The sequence below is a fragment of the Rhamphochromis sp. 'chilingali' genome (assembly GCF_963969265.1).
Source record: "Rhamphochromis sp. 'chilingali' genome assembly, chromosome: 13".
Lineage (NCBI taxonomy): Eukaryota > Metazoa > Chordata > Actinopteri > Cichliformes > Cichlidae > Rhamphochromis > Rhamphochromis sp. 'chilingali'.
Window position 1 is genome coordinate 32,366,980 of NC_137940.1, and position 17,392 is coordinate 32,384,371.

At 40.4% G+C, this 17,392-nt stretch overlaps 3 protein-coding genes across 6 annotated transcripts; 2 read left to right on the top strand and 1 right to left on the bottom strand.

Moving 5' to 3' along the window:
* Nucleotides 1-1,102: 1,102 nt before the first annotated feature.
* On the top strand, nucleotides 1,103-7,279 carry pola2 (polymerase (DNA directed), alpha 2). The gene is made up of 18 exons (XM_080901104.1): nucleotides 1,103-1,444; nucleotides 1,917-2,041; nucleotides 2,149-2,237; nucleotides 2,364-2,421; nucleotides 2,654-2,763; nucleotides 2,925-3,124; nucleotides 3,238-3,326; nucleotides 3,550-3,702; nucleotides 4,061-4,123; nucleotides 4,198-4,249; nucleotides 4,333-4,451; nucleotides 4,615-4,653; nucleotides 5,119-5,192; nucleotides 5,613-5,721; nucleotides 5,891-5,997; nucleotides 6,200-6,256; nucleotides 6,339-6,465; nucleotides 6,656-7,279. Exons 1-18 carry the CDS (start codon nucleotides 1,360-1,362, stop codon nucleotides 6,806-6,808), a joined length of 1,809 nt encoding a protein of 602 aa, XP_080757230.1. The 5' UTR covers nucleotides 1,103-1,359; the 3' UTR covers nucleotides 6,809-7,279.
* A 73-nt stretch (nucleotides 7,280-7,352) lies between these two features.
* Nucleotides 7,353-12,705, bottom strand: LOC308408715 (uncharacterized protein). The gene is made up of 11 exons (XM_080901103.1): nucleotides 12,346-12,705; nucleotides 12,016-12,075; nucleotides 11,793-11,943; nucleotides 11,608-11,691; nucleotides 10,109-10,169; nucleotides 9,475-9,942; nucleotides 9,252-9,378; nucleotides 7,883-8,686; nucleotides 7,668-7,808; nucleotides 7,560-7,594; nucleotides 7,353-7,483 (listed from the first exon to the last, which is right to left on the bottom strand). Exons 1-11 carry the CDS (start codon nucleotides 12,441-12,443, stop codon nucleotides 7,386-7,388), a joined length of 2,127 nt encoding a protein of 708 aa, XP_080757229.1. The 5' UTR covers nucleotides 12,444-12,705; the 3' UTR covers nucleotides 7,353-7,385.
* Nucleotides 12,706-13,386: 681 nt separating this feature from the next.
* zdhhc24 (zDHHC palmitoyltransferase 24) lies at nucleotides 13,387-17,294 on the top strand. Of its 4 annotated transcripts, none has more exons than XM_080901112.1 (4): nucleotides 13,387-13,531; nucleotides 13,727-13,999; nucleotides 14,772-15,049; nucleotides 15,582-17,294. In XM_080901112.1, the coding sequence occupies exons 2-4, from the start codon at nucleotides 13,737-13,739 to the stop codon at nucleotides 15,872-15,874; spliced, it is 834 nt and encodes a 277-aa protein (XP_080757238.1). In that variant the 5' UTR covers nucleotides 13,387-13,531; nucleotides 13,727-13,736; the 3' UTR covers nucleotides 15,875-17,294. The 4 variants fall into 4 exon arrangements, with proteins under 4 accessions (XP_080757238.1, XP_080757237.1, XP_080757239.1 ...); XM_080901113.1 differs by having other exon boundaries at nucleotides 13,412-13,487; XM_080901114.1 differs by having other exon boundaries at nucleotides 13,428-13,459.
* Nucleotides 17,295-17,392: the final 98 nt, after the last annotated feature.

Sequence of the window (17,392 nt, forward strand, 5' to 3'; positions counted from 1 at the left end):
CATCCATCCTATTAGAAATAAACAACAGCATTAAAATAATTAACTTGAGTTCAAATGTTTATTTTACCACTTTGTGTGCTAAATGCAAGATTAAAAATTATCTGTTGAATTAATTTCCTGTCTTATTTCTAATAGTTTTGAATTTTACTTGTATTCTTTATAGAATTTGGTCACTATATTATCATTATCTGATATCATAGTCATATGAGCAACCTCAACAAGTAATACAATTTGAAATATTTTCTAAATTTGAAAAAACAACACATTAATGATCATATAATTAAGGTAAGGCTATACATCGGTAAGGATGCAATTTTGTGCATTCTTATCTGATGTATGCAGTTGTTTAGACCGCATTTGTTTCTAGAGTGCAAATGAGTCTTAATAGATATAAAAACAGACAATAGGTGTTATTGCAAAAATGAGTCTGTTTTGTGTAACCTGTTATTGCGTATCGTAACAAGTTCCTAATGTGTGGGTATGTGTGCATGGACAAAAAAATGTTAGTGTGTAGCAGTGTTTATGGGTGTGACAGGTTGTTGTTTTTGCACTGATGATGCACTTTGTAAGGTGAGGGGGTAAAAAGTCCATGGGTTTAAAGAGTCGTTTTTGATACTGGTAGCCCTGTTCCTGCATCTGCTGATGTACATATCTTCAATCACTGACGGGCTGCTGCTGCTGATCTTCTGCAAGGACACAACTGCCCACTCCAGAGACTTTCTGCCAGCAGCAGAGCAGTATCATTAACACACACTGCACACCTGTAAAAAGATCTGAGAATTGTGTTACCCAGACCAGTGCTATCCAATAGTTAAACACACATATGTTATCCAGTGATTCCCAGACAACCATGGAGCAGACAACCAGATGATTAAATAAGTATAAATAGATAGCTTGTTGCCACTTGTCTGACCATTATTCAGATAGAATTTTTGCGTCCTTTGCTTTTAATTGTTATTGGATGATTAAACTGTGGGGCGTTTTCGTTTTTCTGCTTCTGAAGTGGGACACTGAAAAAGTTTGAAAAAAATCTAAGTTACCAGGACAGGCTTTTATTTTTGTGGGACCGCCAACTTCCGTTTATTACTGTTACGAATGTGACGTACATTCCGGCCGCCAACACGAACAGCGCTTTTTCGCGGTAAAATGAAACAGGCATCAGGTTGACCATTATTATTTAGTTTCTGCTGTCTAACAGCGAACCGCCTGTAGGTAGTATTTAGAAGCCGTGTAGTTAAAACAAAACTAGGGTCGGCGGCATTGTCGCGAAGTAAGAGTAAAGCTAACGTTAGCAGCTATCATCACAACATTGGAGCTTTTGACGTTTTCCACAACGTAGTAACTGTGTATCATAAAACCATGTCGCTAGTAACTACAGAGAGCTTAAAGACTGAGCTGGAAATATTCGATATACCCTATCAAGATGATTCCGTCCTCGACAAAAGTAAGTTGCTAACTAAGATGACCGTTTTTCTCATATGGATTGAAGCTTTACACGGGAGAGTGTGTTAGCAAAGAAGCTAAGTGCATTATCACTGTAATCATCGAGGACTCTACCGTACCCAGGATAGCAGTAATGTAGTGTTGTGACATGTTTAAGCTGTTGTCATCAGTCATAATATTTATATACCCATGTGCATGCGATTTTGTTAGTTAAAGCTTTTGACTAAAATAGCATTTTTCTTCTTGATAACTTACTTTCACAAGTCAAGTAAATTAGAAATCTGCTTTTTTTGTTTTGATTTCATTGATACGTCTTTTATAATTACTAAGCCATTTTTAAAGATCAGGAACAGTAATTATTCACTGCAAGTTGTGTCCCACAAAATTAATTCACATTGTACTTGCATCTAATATTTTCTCAGACACTCAGATTAAATCCTAGGTTGTTTTCCCTCATATCTCCTCCATTTCAGTGGTGGAGCAGTGTATTTGTAACAGACTGCAGGCACAAGAGATACTGCATGAGTGGGTTGCCTATAGCGCCACAAAACAAGGCGTGAAGCTCACCACGGACACTCTGGAGCAGTTTGAACATGAGGTAACAGGACCACAGATTTTAATATGCATTACAAATTACTTATTAAATATGCAACAACTTAGTCATTCTCTGCTCCTTATAAATGCAGCATGTTTGTCATCTTACAGGTTTTGAACAAGAGGATCAAATCCAGAAAAACCTCCCGAAAGGAAGAAGCAGCCAGTAGAATGAGAGACATTAGCATGATTGATGATTTGTATCCTTCACACTGATGCTTGAGCATAAAGACCCGTCTATCTGCACTGCCTGGAGTCACGTGTTTTCTTTGATTTGTGTCTGCTAATGTTGCTGTTGAGTCATAGACTTTGACAAAATGAATCAGAATAAAAGCTGAGGAAGAGGAGGAGGATCTCTTAGATTCTTACTCTACTCCTGCTAAGGTAACCAAACACTTCTTGCTTGTCAGCAGCAGAGCGTTATCTAATCTGAACAAAAGAAATAAAGTTTCGTAACTTTTAAAAAAAATTTATCCATTTATGCTTTAGGTTTTTTTTGTTGATCTGCCTTTAAAAGCTAAGATAAGCTAGATGTAACTCGTGGGTCTCCCGCAGAGTGAGTTTGAGTCTATGTAGACAGACAAGATCCTAACTGTGTTTGTTCCTGTCGGTACAGGGCTCTCAGAAACGACCTCTGACGACACCAGAGCGTCCTCATTCAAAGAGAACTGCAGCTCTGATGGCCAGCCCGAGCATACTGCTGTCTCCAGCCAGCTTCTCTCCCAAGTACTCTCCACCCCATGCTGCTCTGATTATTTTTGAAAACGTGAAAATTATGCTCTCTGGTTGTGTTAAAGTTTAAAAAGAAAGCTTTTTTTTAAAAGATAAACCTTTGTATTTGCATCACTGTCACTTTAAGTGACCTTCTCCCCTTATCTCTTTGGAAGTGCGACACCCTCACAGAAGTACAGCCAGCGGGGAGGAAAGGGAGAGGTGGTGGCCACGTTTGGGGCTGTGCAGGGCACCCGTTGGGTGGGCAGGAAAGATCCAGGTGCAGGTGTCCAAGTTGAGATATTGGAAGGACCGGAAGATTCCCTTAACAGCAGCTACAAATACATGTTCCAGAGGCTGCGAGATGTTCGAAACGGTACATAGCTGCACACACTTGATTAAAGATTTCCTGTATGTTTGGGTGTAAAATCACTAAATAAATATACCCCAGAACATTTGGATAATATTTTTTTTCTGGGTCTTTCCCAGTGTTGACAGAGAAGATTGAGGAGCTAGGAGAAGGACTCAGGACTCACTTCAGCATTGAGGAGTTCTCCCCCGTCTCTCTGCCTGCCCAGGTACAGAAGAGATGACACCTGTGGAAAACTTTTAAATTAAAGATTCATCCCCACTGCTTAAACAATAAATTATTAAATAATAGTACATTGCTATAAAATGTTACGTTACATCACTGAATTGTTTTCTCTTAAAATCATATATATTGAGGAGTAAAATCAAACCTGCTTATTTGTTTGATTAAAAGTTAACTTCTTTCTTGGGTTTGCGTCTTCTTCCCTCCAGGACAGTATAACTGTGCTAGGACAGATTTGCTGTGACAGTAATGGCAAACTGAATGCACAGTCAGTCCTGCTAGAGGCTGGACCAGAACAAGGCGGTCAGCAAGTACCTGTTGACCTATCGGAGCTTAAAGAGTATTCCCTTTTTCCTGGTCAGGTGAGCTGAATGAAATCGCTTACTTTGACAGATGAAACTAGAAATGGGTATGCCAGTGAGGTCCTTCCTAATGACCAGTCGGTGGTTTCTCCTTTGCCTGTGCACTGAGCTTATGTGCAGCAGGTTATATGGCCACCAAGAGTAACAGAGCATGCCAAGGACATGGGCTTGAGACTGACCCGGTGTCTGACCGAGAGCTCTGACAGTTTTTCCCCCTCATAAAAATAAACTTTCAGAATTATAGGAAACCTTTTATCAGCAGAAGCATGTAGCTTTGTTTTTGCAGCTCTTTCCAACAAACCCACATGTAAGAAAACATTTATCTAAATGCTCCTGTTCTGTTTTTTTTTTTTTTTAGGTGGTGGTGATGGAGGGTATGAACACTACAGGAAGAAAACTGGTGGCTTCCAAATTCTATGAGGTCGGTTCTAAGTTGTTGGCTTTAACACTTTTCGCCTGTTTGTGAAAACTCTTGTAACGTTGTTGTGCTTTTAGGCTGTTCCTCTGCCGTTCTACAGTTCTGACATGAAAATGGAGACAGATGAGGGTAAGATCTGTCTGATCAATTTTTCAGATTTAGCTTGAACTTAAAGCCATCTTCTTACACTCCACACTCTTCATTTGTTGCAGAGCCACTGAATGTACTGGTGGCCTGTGGACCGTACGCTCCCTCTGACAGTCTGACCTTTGACCCCCTGGTGGACTTAATCAATGTTATTGTCAGGGATCGTCCTGATGTCTGCCTGCTGGTACAGTCTCCCTTGTTGTTCCATCATAAAACAGACACTATCCATGACAGAATTTCCACTAAAGCTCACATACACACTGTCAGGAGTGTATCTATGAGGGAGACAGTCCTCCCATGACTCTGTGTTTTGTCTGGTTTTCCTATTTCTTGTTTCTCTTCCACAGCTGGGCCCATTTGTGGATTCCAAACATGAACAGATTGAGGTCAGTGGGACAGAGACCGTGTTTTTCTTGTTTTTGAGTGTGCACAGCGCACGGGGGAACCTTTCGCGTGCATTTTTGCACAAGTCAAAATGCTTTAAAAGGGATATGTGTGTAGACAAAAACTAATAGGTATCACTTGCTGAATAAATCTTCTGTGTTATCCTTCAAGATATAACACTTAACCCACAAATAAGACGATTAGTTTCAGTGTTATTGGGTCTGGAAATAAAAAGCGTACCACTGGATTGACCACAATAACAGATCAATGAAACCGACAGGTGCAGTATAGCAATCACAGAAAGTTTTTTGTTTTTTTTTCATCATAAAATACCGTCTACTCGTACACGTTTTGCATAGAAGGATCTAATTTGAGCTTCTATATCCAAATTTGCAGTGTGAATTCATTTTAATCAACATGTTTGTTTGTTTTTCTTTCTTTGTCATCTCCATGTGTTTCTTAAATAGAAAGCCCAGGTGACTGAGACTTTTGAGAACATTTTCACCAGATGCATTGAAAGCATTGTGGATGGGACCAGAAGGTATGTGTTGTCTAATCAAAGCTCAGAGTCAGACAGCTATGCATGTGACTTCCTTTGTGATGTTAAATTCAGGATCCATGTGTGACCTTTTCTGCAATTTTCCGAAAGTTACAGTTTTTTTCGCTTTTGTTTTAAATCTGTGCCTTAAGGACATTATAGCTGCAACCCCGTCTGAAACCCTGCGACTTAACCTGCTTGCAACTGCACATGAAATTTGTCTTTCTTGTTAATTACATATATGTCTGCATAAACTATGTCATCACATTATACAAGTAAGTTAAGACAGAGGTCAGTCACACTGTAACGATTCGAGGTTTGTTTGTTCGTTTGGTTGTTTTTTAAACTGTGCTTTCCTCCTGTTCAAATCAGATTTTCTTTACCACAATGAAGCCTCGTGTTTTCTCGTTTTCTTTAATCCAGTGTTGGCTGTCAGCTGGTGTTTGTGCCTTCTCAGAGAGACATCCACCACCATTTCATCTACCCACAGCCTCCGTTCAGCCTGCCCCACCCCAGCAAAGAACAGACCCAGGTTAGACACTGTTGTTGCGTGCTGATGAGCACATGCAGCAGATTTCTGAGCACTCGTGGCAAACCTTATTTTAATAGTGTAGCATTGTTTGTCTTTAATATGGTTTTCAGTCCCGGAGATGTCATGCGTAAGTGTCAGGTTATATAATGTTTGTCTTCATGCTTTGCAGCGTGTCACCCTGGTCCCTGACCCCTGCACCCTTCTGATTGACGGGGTGACTATTGGCTTGACATCAACTGACATCCTCATCCACATGGGTGCAGAGGAAATCAGCTGGTGAGTGAGGCTGTTTTCTAATTTGCACCAAATTCTGACATCAAGGTGGCAGATCAGAAACACCAAAGTGAGTTACTGACCTACATTTTTATGCAGATTTATAAAGAACAGGGCTGACCGTTTTCTTAAATTATTCACATGATCATATTTTCCAACGAAGGTCATCGGTGTACATAGTTGAAATTGATGTTTTGCATTGCAGTGGAACCGGCTCAGACAAATTCTCACGTATACTGAAGCACATGCTCACACAGCGGAGGTAAATCCTGAAGGAGTTCAGATCTATTTATTTATTTGAGATCACATATTATTAGTGATCGTGTCCATGTTCTCATGTCCAGTTACTACCCACTGTATCCGCCTGCGGACGAGGTAAATATGGATTATGAGAAGTTCCAGAGTTTCGGCCAAATGCCGCTCACCCCCGACATCCTTGTTGTTCCCTCTGAAATGCGCTACTTTGTAAAGGTAAACAACTCGTCTTCCCCTTGACATCCTATATATACACATTTATTGAGGTAATTGATTGCAGGATCATCAGTTATTGCATTGATAATATAAAGTAAAACATGTTTTTGGTTTTTTTTAAACACGTGACTATTTTTTTTTTTTAGTTTTTACGAGTGTTATGTCATCTAAAATCTCCTCCCATCTTCAGGACGTGGTCGGCTGTGTGTGTGTCAACCCTGGACGGCTGACCAAAGGCCAGGTGGGCGGGACGTACGGGCGGCTGCTCATCCAGCGCAGTCCTCAGTCAGAAGACGGGAAGAGGGTGAGCCCATGTTTGACTGCTCAGGTGGTGAAAATCTAACAAGAGTGCAGACTTTCACTTCTAATTGTCACCAGAAATGAGCTGGTTTAACCAGGACCAGCTGTGCTACAGGCATGCTGCTGGAAAACCATTTCAAATTATTTTGTATATTGGTTTATTTTTATACCTTGAACATGTTGAAGTGTACTGTGCTCATAACTGATGGGTTATCAGTCAAATACAGCAGCAATAATTTCTTTTTCAACAAATTATTGTTGCCCTTTGTACAGCTTTTGTAACATTGTGTCTCTTCCACTTAAGTTTTATTGTTGTCCAGATTTTTTATCTTCCTGTGTCTCTAACAGGAGGAAAAAGTAACACGCTGAAAAATCCTGTTGCTTTTGCAGCTCAAAATGAAAATAATTTTGTGTTTGCAGGGAAGCCTGAGTACAGTCTGTATTCCAGTTTAAGATTGTAACATTCAAAAATGCCTTTAATTAAAACAAGAAGAAATAAAACAGTTATTAAATAGCCTGTTGTTTCTGTTTTTAATGTATTATTATAAAACTAATTATAATACTCTGCAGTACTTTATTTTGAATGTGGTTTGTCTCTTTTAACTTGCACAGCAGTACATTTAGTCATAAAAATGATCAAACTCATCAGAGTCATTTGGGTCCTCCGTCTTCGGCTTGTCGTGCTCCACTTGAAAAATTCCCATGTTGTGAAAACTCGCTGGAAAATAAATTGAGCATAAATCAGAAGTCCTGCAGCCTTTCTAATGTTACTGTAAAGACTGGTTATACTATACCTTTGGGCTTCTCTTCACCTCTCAGATACTTTTCTCTACAAGGTAAAAGAAAAGTAAGAGGCACGTTTCACATTGTAATTTAAGTCAGTCAGTTAAAAGAGTACTTACTTTTGCTGAGTTTCTTCTTGAGGCGCAAGAAGGTTCTCAATATCCTCTTCATCACTGACTTCGTTTGAGTCGTCATTATCAGATCCTGTTTTACCCTCTTCCTGTTCCTGAGCTGCCTCCTCGGTTATAATCTGTGTAGATCTAAAAACAGGATTACATTCGATTTTTTTTGTGATGATGTCTGTGAGGAATATTTCAATCCTTCATCGTCTTACCTCTTTTCTTGTGGTGTGACGATGCAGTCGTCTGAATCTATCTGATCTTCCTCACTCCCGTGTTCCTCTTCGCTTTCGTCATCCTCCTGTTGATTCAAGTCCTCATCCTCTTCTTCTTCACTGCCTTCACTTCCATCCTCTTCGTCCTGAGAGGAGGCAGCACCCTGTTTTCTGTTCTCAGTGCCTTCGTTCTTCAGCCTGATTGACTGTTCTTCACCTCCCTGTTCCTCCATTTCATCACCTGTAGATGTCTCTGCTTCCTCTGTTGCGTCCTTGGCAGAAGCACCATCACCTTGTTTGGTATCACTGTCATCTTGTTCTTTATCTGTTTGACTCTTCTCTTTTTCTTCACCGTCTTCTTTAGCTTCCAGATTTTCCTCTGTCTTACCTTTAACTTTTTCTCCTGTGCTGCTTTGCTCAGCACTGCTACTGTCCTGCTCTTCTACTTCACTGACATCATCGTTTTTATTCTTTGCACTGCCACTTTCTGATTCCTTCTCCCGCTGGGATCCTGACTCTTTGCATCTGTTTGTTTTCTCTTCATGATTTTGATTCCCTGCTTTTTCACCCTCGTATGCCTCATTCAAACTTCCTGACTCCTCACCAGTGTCCTGACTCTCTGAGTCACCTCCCTTACTCGCAGTCCTTTCCTCTGCCTCCTGAAATCCTGGTGATTGAACAGAAAGCTCCCCACTTCTCCTTCTCCTACTGCTCCTCAGGCTTTTCTCTGAGGAGGCATTGCTTTCTGAACTTTGGGCCACTTTAACTGAGTGAATGTGAATGGCACTCGAATTCCTAGAAAACCTAAAAGATGGAAGAATGGATGAATGAATTTGCCAGTCTAAAACAGTAATAAGTATTAAGAAATAAAGCAAGAGGAGAAGACTTGTTTCTGATCTTTTGTGACCTCCTCTACAGCATGTGCCGTTTAACTAATACATATTTTTTAAAACTTAAAAGTTAATTTATATAAAATTAGGAGGTAACAAGAACGTGATGTTTTCTATAAAATGTGGTTTAGTGCTAAGTTGTTAGTGTGACTGCCACACGCCTTTAAATACTATCCCCAGCTTCATGTCCAGCCAGTTTGACCTTTACTGTCATTCCTGTGCTCTCTTTTCCTGCAGCTTCTGTCTGTGCTGTGATCAAAGGCAAGTAATTGCACCAGAAAGATTAGGACACACATAAATCAACTACATTTTTTTTAAAGGAGACAGGAATGCGCCTATAAATTGAGGGGGGTATTGATGAAGGGTATTCAGAACACATTTAGCAGACTGGTGCAGCATGAAGGGAAGAAACTAAGGGGAGATGATACATCAGTGGGATCCAATGAATTCAAAGTCACATCTACAAGAATGCTGCTTACTCCTGAGGGCTGCATCTCTCTCTGTCTGAAGAGACATGCTGTTTTCTTCCTCCCTTCTCCTTCCCCGCCTTTTTGCTGGAATCCTTGCCACTCTCACTGCTCTCACTGTGACTGCTGGACAGACGGACTAGATACAGAATGTACGAACACAAAACAAGTCCACACACATGCTGAATACGCACAAAGACTCGTGTAAGAAAAGTATTTATTTTTGTGTATTCACCTGGTTTAACGTCTAACTCGTGGGACGAACGACTGCTGCTGCTTCTGATGCTCCTCTCCCTCTGTGAGCTCAGCACTCTGCTCATTTTATCCTCCTCTCCCACAGTCTGCGAAACCCTTGAGTCACGTAAAGGCTCCATATAAAGCTGGCCCCACAGGGCCTCGGAGTATGATGGAGTTCCAGTTGCACCAGCAGGCTGGTACCAGGGGTAGTCAGGCTGTAGGGAAGCCCTGCCTTGTAGATCCTGCCTGTGCCAGGGATGATGGTACTGTCCGGGTGTGGAGGCGGGATAGTAAAGCGGATATGGGTGAGGAATGATGGGTGGAACTCTGGTAGGAAATCTGGCTATCTGGGATTGACTGCAGCTCAACCAGGAGGACTGCGTGTGGGGAAGATGGGAGGAGCCATCTTGGTTGTAGTCAGAGTAACCTTGAGGTGTAGCAGTTTTTTGTGGCTCCGTGGGTGGACCTGAAAACAAGGATACATGTTCGACTGGTGTTTGTCACACTAACTTTAAATAAAATATTTGAACACCTCAATCTTCAAGATAACACATGAGACCAGATTATTACCACTAAACCATAAATGTGATCTAGTCATTTCCTAAAGTGAGCCCCACAGCATAAAGACTTACCTGCAGAAGATTTCATCACGTCCGTGTTCTTTAAACATGACTTCAAATAGTCGTCCATTTTCTGTTGAAGAAACAGTTTCTTTAATACACTGTCAGAAAGACATGGCATCAGTTGTAAATAAAGAAAAATGACTTTGGATTTTGGAACATGGATATTCTTAATCTCCTTGCATTTGTCATTTTGAGGTGAGAGGAAGTGGAAACATTGAAAGTGCTATCAAATACAGCTGTGATCAGAAATATACATACACTTATGATGGACATGAATGTCACTGTCATTTTGATTGTTTCATGATTTCTTTGAACTGTTGGGTGGAATGATTGTAAAGCATACATATTTAATGACTTAAAAAAAAACAAGAATTGGGTGCACAAATTTGCACGCCCCCACTAACACATGGTTAGATGAACCAGCAATCAACAAGCTTTTGGCATAATTATGGTTGGATATTTGACCCCTCCTCTTTGCTGAATTGGTAGAGTTCATTTCAATTGGTTGGTTCCTGGCATTGACTCAACTTTCAAGCATCCATGCATTTTCAATAGGGTTGAGGTCCAGCTTTGGGAAGGCCATTCCAGAAGCTTAATGTTAGCTGGCCTTATCCATTCCATTCCATGCTTTACAACAGTTTTCTTCAGTTTGAAAGCCTCATCTTTACTCCTCCAAACACACCTGTTGTCATTGCCGACATAAATCGATCTTTGTCTTGTCTGACTATAAAACCTTGGTGTTTGACTTTTCTGTGTAGGGAGCTGCAAATTTTAGTCGGGCTTGAAGTTGTTGATTTAGTAGCAGTGGCTTCTTTCTTGGTCGGCACCCTCTCAGTCTATGGGAATGTAAAATTAGCTTAACTGTGGACAGTGACGCTGGTGTACCGGCAGCTTTCCAGTTCATGAAAGGCTTGAGCCTTTGTGGTTCCTGGATTGTTCCTGAATATCTCAGCAAAGTGAATAAATCTGAATAAATTGAGTTAAATATAACTAATTAAACTGATTATCCTGGTCCTGGAATCTACAGTTATTTAGAAATGGTTCCAATAGACCTTCCCAAAAAGTAAATCTACAGCTCTCCCTCTTAGATCTTCCCAAAGTTCCTTGGACTTTCCCATTGTTCATTGAGTCTAGTGAGTCCTTTTTCATGCAGGCAAAGAGAAGCTACCAAATGTGGTCAATTGTGTTAAAAGACTTTGTAGAAGCTTCAGCATCATTAAAATTAAAACGTGTGTACGTATAATTTTGACCCTGTGTGGATTAGAAAAGATCTAAAATAAATTCTAACTTGTACACCCAATTATTTAGCGTCATTATTAAAGATGTATGCTGTACAATCATTCTACCTTGGAAAAAAATAATAATTAAAAGCCCAGAATTACATTCATGCCAACGAGAGTGTATGTAAACACAACTGCAAGTAAGGCAGCAAATACAAACCAGCTCTACATTTTGACCAGACACTTTAACTTTGTGAATAATCAGCTCATGCTGTGCATTACTTGTACCTTCTTCTGAGCTGCCTGTCTCTTCTCCTTAAGTTGCTGCTTCCAGCGGGGGGAGTTCTCCTCCAGGTATCTCTCATACTCCATCTGCAGGGGTCAAAGCAATAGTTTATTTTAAGAGCTTCACGAGGAAAGAATAGATTTCTTCCAGTGTGTTTAATGGGTCTGTTTTCTGCACATCTACACACCCGAATCACTTTCATGGCAGCATTGCGGGCCAACATCCCTTTCAGTGTGTCCTGGGCCTTCTCAAACTGCTGCAGCAGCTGCCTGTTTTGTTGCTGGGCTATGTGCTCTCTTTCCTTCAGCTCCTGCCAGCGTTGCTGCAGGTGCATCACTCTTGAATAGGACACACACATAAAAACTTGGAGTTTAAAAAACACTTACTGAGAAAGCATCTCGCTAACTTACAGATGATCCTGAGTGTGAAGAGCTGAAGGGTCATCTTGCAACAACACCAGCTTGTTAACACTGTAAGAGAAAGAGGTCATGAAGCAGCAGGATGGTCATCTAAGCCACACACACACACTTTCCATCTACATACAGCCCATTTTTCCAGAAGACATGGCAGCATCTGCTTCTTAGACTTGCCAATAAAACTAGTCTTGACTGTGAACATTACTTTTCATATAAAAACTGCATACACACTTAAATTATGTCACATTTTAAGAGTTTAAAAGATTTTAAAGACAAAATCATCCACCATTCTCTGCAAATGTGGTACCATTTAGGTGGTCTAACCTCTTATTTCCACAGATTTGTCTTTCTTTGGTGAAAGTGTTTTTTTCTGAGCAGTTCAGACGCCCAAGAGACAGCAAATTTTCCTTTGGTGCAGCCATGACTGTGGGCTCTTAGTAGATGAGCAGATTACCAGGGATTAAAGGCTGTGTTTCAACAGGGGAGGGACCAAAGACATGCTGTCCAATCAACATATCGACATGCTAATGAGGTTAAACAGCAGCGAGGTCAACTTTATTGGTAAGTGGGTAACCAAGTTATTGGAACTTGTATTTATGCAAATGTGTGAGCCCTTAGTATAACATAATCAAAATGATTTTTATACCTAATATCTGGTATTTTGAGGGCATGTAGCAGGCATCAGTGGAATACCATCTATAATAATCTATGTGTAACACTGAAGCTGCAAGAGGTGGAGGTGTGAAGGCTGATAAATTTAAATACCTGGGGTCAACCATCAAAACCAACGGAAACTGCGTAAGAGGTGAAGAAGACTGTACAGGCAAAGTGGGGTGGGCAGAGATGAGTGCCAGGGGTGATCTGGGACAGAAGGATAGCAGCAAGAGTGAAGGGTATGATGTACAAGATGACAGTGAGAGTGAGACACAGTTGAAAATGCTCAGATCTTCATTAGGAGCGACCAGGATGTACAGGATTAGAAATTAGTCTATCATTTCTATAATGAAAAATTCATGTGATACTTAGGGCCGAAGGTGAGCTTCTCTGACTTGGAGAAAATTTGATTCACCTTCAAACCAGAAGTAATAAAAAAATGTTTTTGCAGTTCTGTCGCAAAAAGTACACCTGCTACAAAACTGAACAGATTAACAAGAGGAGAAGCTGCTTTGTTTTCTCTCTTTCTTCAAAACAGGGTTGTGGTTGAAGCAAATTTACACCAAAATGGTGCCTGCTGACACACAGAAATACATTTTGGGACGTAAAAAAAAAACGATACACACAGTTATATACAAATAAAGGGCTAAAGGCGAGTGATTTAGTCATGTTTTACCCATGGCAAGTTAGAGGTGGAACCAAAGTATATTGTTGCATTGCGGATATATTTTCATGTAACACCTACTAGCAGACGAGATTCCGTCCACAATCAGAGATCGTGCTTGTCAGTGAGGTTTTTAAAGATTAAAACGGTACCATTTATTTTCTTACGCTACTGTAACTTTCCGGAAGACACGTAAGGCATTTTTTTTATTTCATGTGTTTGACTTTATCTCACGCGAGAGGCTAATTTAGATTGTTTTAGGCTAGTTAAACTAGCCAACGCTTACCGCTGTGCGTCGGCTAAAGCATTCCTTCCGCTTTCCGTATTCACTTTTAGGTGCAATTTCAAATAAAACATGACGAGTATAGCTAGTAAGGTGTTTTGCAGGGTGGAGAAGATGTGTCACTACCTCCCTGTGGTCCTTAACACGTTCCTGGTTTTCTCCATAACCGGAGAGGTGAGTTACCTGGTGTCGGTGGAGGCTCCGCTGGAGCCAGACCAGAAGAAGACTCAGTGGTCCTCTCGGTGGAAATTAATCCACTTGCTGGCCCAGTATTTCATGTTGGGGAACATCTGCTGGAACGCCCTGCTCTTCATGAAAACTAGTCCCAGCATCAAGGGAGTGTTCCTGGGAGGAGAAGTCCTCGGCCAAGGGTGGAGGTGAGGATTAAACAGCTGTAGAAATGAACATTTGATGCACAGCACATTGTATGTTTAATATTGCCACCTATCTACAGCTACCTGCTTTGTGCGCTTCGGGTTTGTTGTTGTTGTCGTCATGATTTGATAAGAATCTTGATTTAAATAATGTTCTGGGCAACTAATTTGTATTTTGTAACCTTCATAAAGCATCGAATCAGAAAAACTACTTCCTGTATGCTTCCCTATCCTGCCCAACATGAGGTATAAGCAAGGCAGAGGCAAGAATTCCTTGACATATTGTTTTAGGCTTTAAAGAGAGACAAGCTAGGAAAAACACTGAATCCTAACAGATTATTTGTGACTTAGATGTGAGATGAGATGTTTATGTTTGAGTGAAGTGATCAGATTAAATTTGCAGTAAATCTTTGCTTACAACTGTGCAATGCGATAAAAGGGGTGGGGGTGATTACATAACAAAATTTAGCATTGCATAACATGTACTGCATGTTAACAAGAAATATAACCTCTGCTGACAACTGAAACAGATTGTAGGTTTTCTAAAATCTGAAAAATGCGAGATCGGGAACCATAAATAATTAATTTAACGGCAGCAAAGAAGTGAGATTTTTGCTTTTTGCCAGATCTAAAGTTTGCTTCACACTTTATTCCAAAGCAGGTGTTCATTTGAATTATTAACGTGTGGCTCAACACAATCTTTATTTTTGATGCTCACAATAAAATAGATTTACTAATAACCATACATTAAAAAAAGTCTGTCTTTTATTCAAAGGTACTGTTACACATGTGAGACGCACACTCCTCCGCGCTGTTCCCACTGCTACGACTGCAAGGTGTGCGTGCTGCGGCGGGATCACCACTGCGTCTTTTTTGGCCAGTGCGTGGGCTTCCGCAATTACCGCTACTTCCTGAGCTGCTTGTTTTTCATGTGGTCGGGGCTCCTGTACGCCACCCTGATGAACGCAGAGGTCTTCATTGTCATCTTGAAGGAGGGTGTGACGGTACACAGCATCCTGCTGCTGCTCATACCCTGGATCATGCTTGTTTCAGGTACGATCTGGTTTGTCACAGCTGGAGCGTCTCATGCACATTATTACTGTGATACTAACTGTTTGACACTCTGTTTGAACTTATAGATGTTGCTAAATGAACATAATGTATTAAAACTGAAGGAAAGAGGATACTGTCATCTCTGCTTAAAGAAAAATTATCGTTATTGCTGTCTGATTTCGCTTGGTATTGGCTGATATTCCCACTGTTGACTGGTATCATTACTGATCACATATCTTAGTAACCACAAAAAAAAAATCAGCTAAATGTCAATATCAGATCCAAATATACAGTTAGTTCATCTCCATTATTTTTACATCTCTGACTATTAAGATCTATGAAAAAATATTTAGAATTATTCAGAAATACATATTTTAGTTTGTATTTTAGAAACTCTACGGGTTAAGTAAAACTGATACTGTCCTCTTGCCTCTGGTTGATTGGTGATGAGATGAATCACAGACCTCAGTTTGCCTGGATTTGTAATCACTTGCTGTGATTTAATGTGTGCTGCTGTTCCTCGTCACCCCAGGCCAGGTCTCAGCACGTGCCTTTGCCTTCGCATTCATCGCAGACACATGCGTGGTGGGTTTCCTGCTGGTGTCTTCCTTCTTCTTCTTCCATCTCTACCTGCTGTTTCGTGGTCAGACCACCAGGGAGTGGTATTCCTCCCGCCGACCCTACAGCCTGGGACTCTTTGGCAACCTGCATCACACACTGGGCCTGCGTTGGTACATCTGCTGGCTCTGCCCTCTTATCCCCTCGCCACTGCCAGGAGACGGCATAAACTTCCAGGTCACAGGATCGCTGGAGCCCTCGCGGTAACAGGTGCTGATCGGAGCGGACCGAGTGTCTTTACTTTAATGGTGGTGGTTAATGTTATCGGGAGCAGCAGGGGAACTCATCTTAGTTCAAGAAGAGGTAGCTTGGAGTGGGAAGAAAGTAGAATTGTCTGTGGCTGTGTAATGTATTGGTGGGTGTAACTCACTGCCAGTGTCTACTCTGTAGATTCTGTGCTGAGACAAAGAAATTAAGGGTCTTCTTTTGGTGGTACATTGATCTTAAATGGTAATCCGTACACTCAGCAAGGCTGGCCTCAGAAAATGAACACAGAAACTCGATGTGTTCATCTTGCAAGCGAGCACTGATAATACATGTTTGAAAATAGCACTGAAATAAGAATGTATTTTGACTGAACAACGTTCAGTTTTAATCCTTGTTGAGAAGCACTCACAATCTCTGACAGTGACGCCTCGTGGGAGTGTTGATAATAGCTGCTTTCTTGGGTTTTCCCTACGCTGAGGCTGCCTAAATCCGAACGTTACACAAGTGTGGCTTACGCAGTTCCTGATTACTCCACTTGACTGTAAAATGCACAATCATTTGCCTCTATTTTGCTGTTGCTCTGAGGATGCTCCTGAGTTTATTAAACTGACCTTTTTAATTGGATTCTGCTGTGGCAGGTGGAACAGTGGGAGACACAAAGGAGCGGTCTTAATGTCTTCAGCACAACATTAATTTGAAATAAATAAAAGTAAACACTGAAATGGTGTGGAAAAAAGTGCAAAATATGACAGTTTACGTTTAGTGAATGCAGTATTTAAAATGTACATGCTTATGATGTGTGAACAGTTTTGCCTCCATGCTTGATATTTCATTAAGCAGCGTCTGTGTCCTCATTCTGTACCCTATACGTTACATACTGTATAGAAATCTTTAGAGCATCCTGTTTTTGCCTATAATTACCAGTTTTTGCATACAAACACATTCAAACTGTTATAATTGATGGCTATAGAGTCTTTCTTTTTTCACGAGGTATCCCTGTAACTGTTTACCTGTCTTGAGTGTACTTCATCCTGTCAAGTGCTTCATTTCAGAATAATATGGAAGAATGCGAACATGTCAGTTTTAATTGATGCCAAATGAATTTCCTTTACCTCCATGTATTTTACTCCTTGGCATCTTTTATTTTTCTTATTTTAATTCTTCTGGCCTAAGTGTATTGGAAAAATTACAAGCCTTTTTTGTTTGTTTGTACTGGTCACTAAATTTTATATTATTATTCTTTACAACTGTTGTTAGTTCCTTGCCAAAAGATATCATTTTGTTTGGTTGATTATTGGGTGTTTTGCCTTTTAAAGGTGTTTGCTTGAAGGGATATACCACTGAGAAATGTTTAATTTTAATATTATTCTATTTTTGTTAAAGTTGTGCTGAAATAATTAAATTTTGGGTTTCAAAAGTTTTAACTTTTTCTAATTTGCATCACTTTAAACTGCAATTGTTGTCATATTTGACTAATAAAAATAATTCTTATTCCAAAATTCCAAATAGATCCTGTTC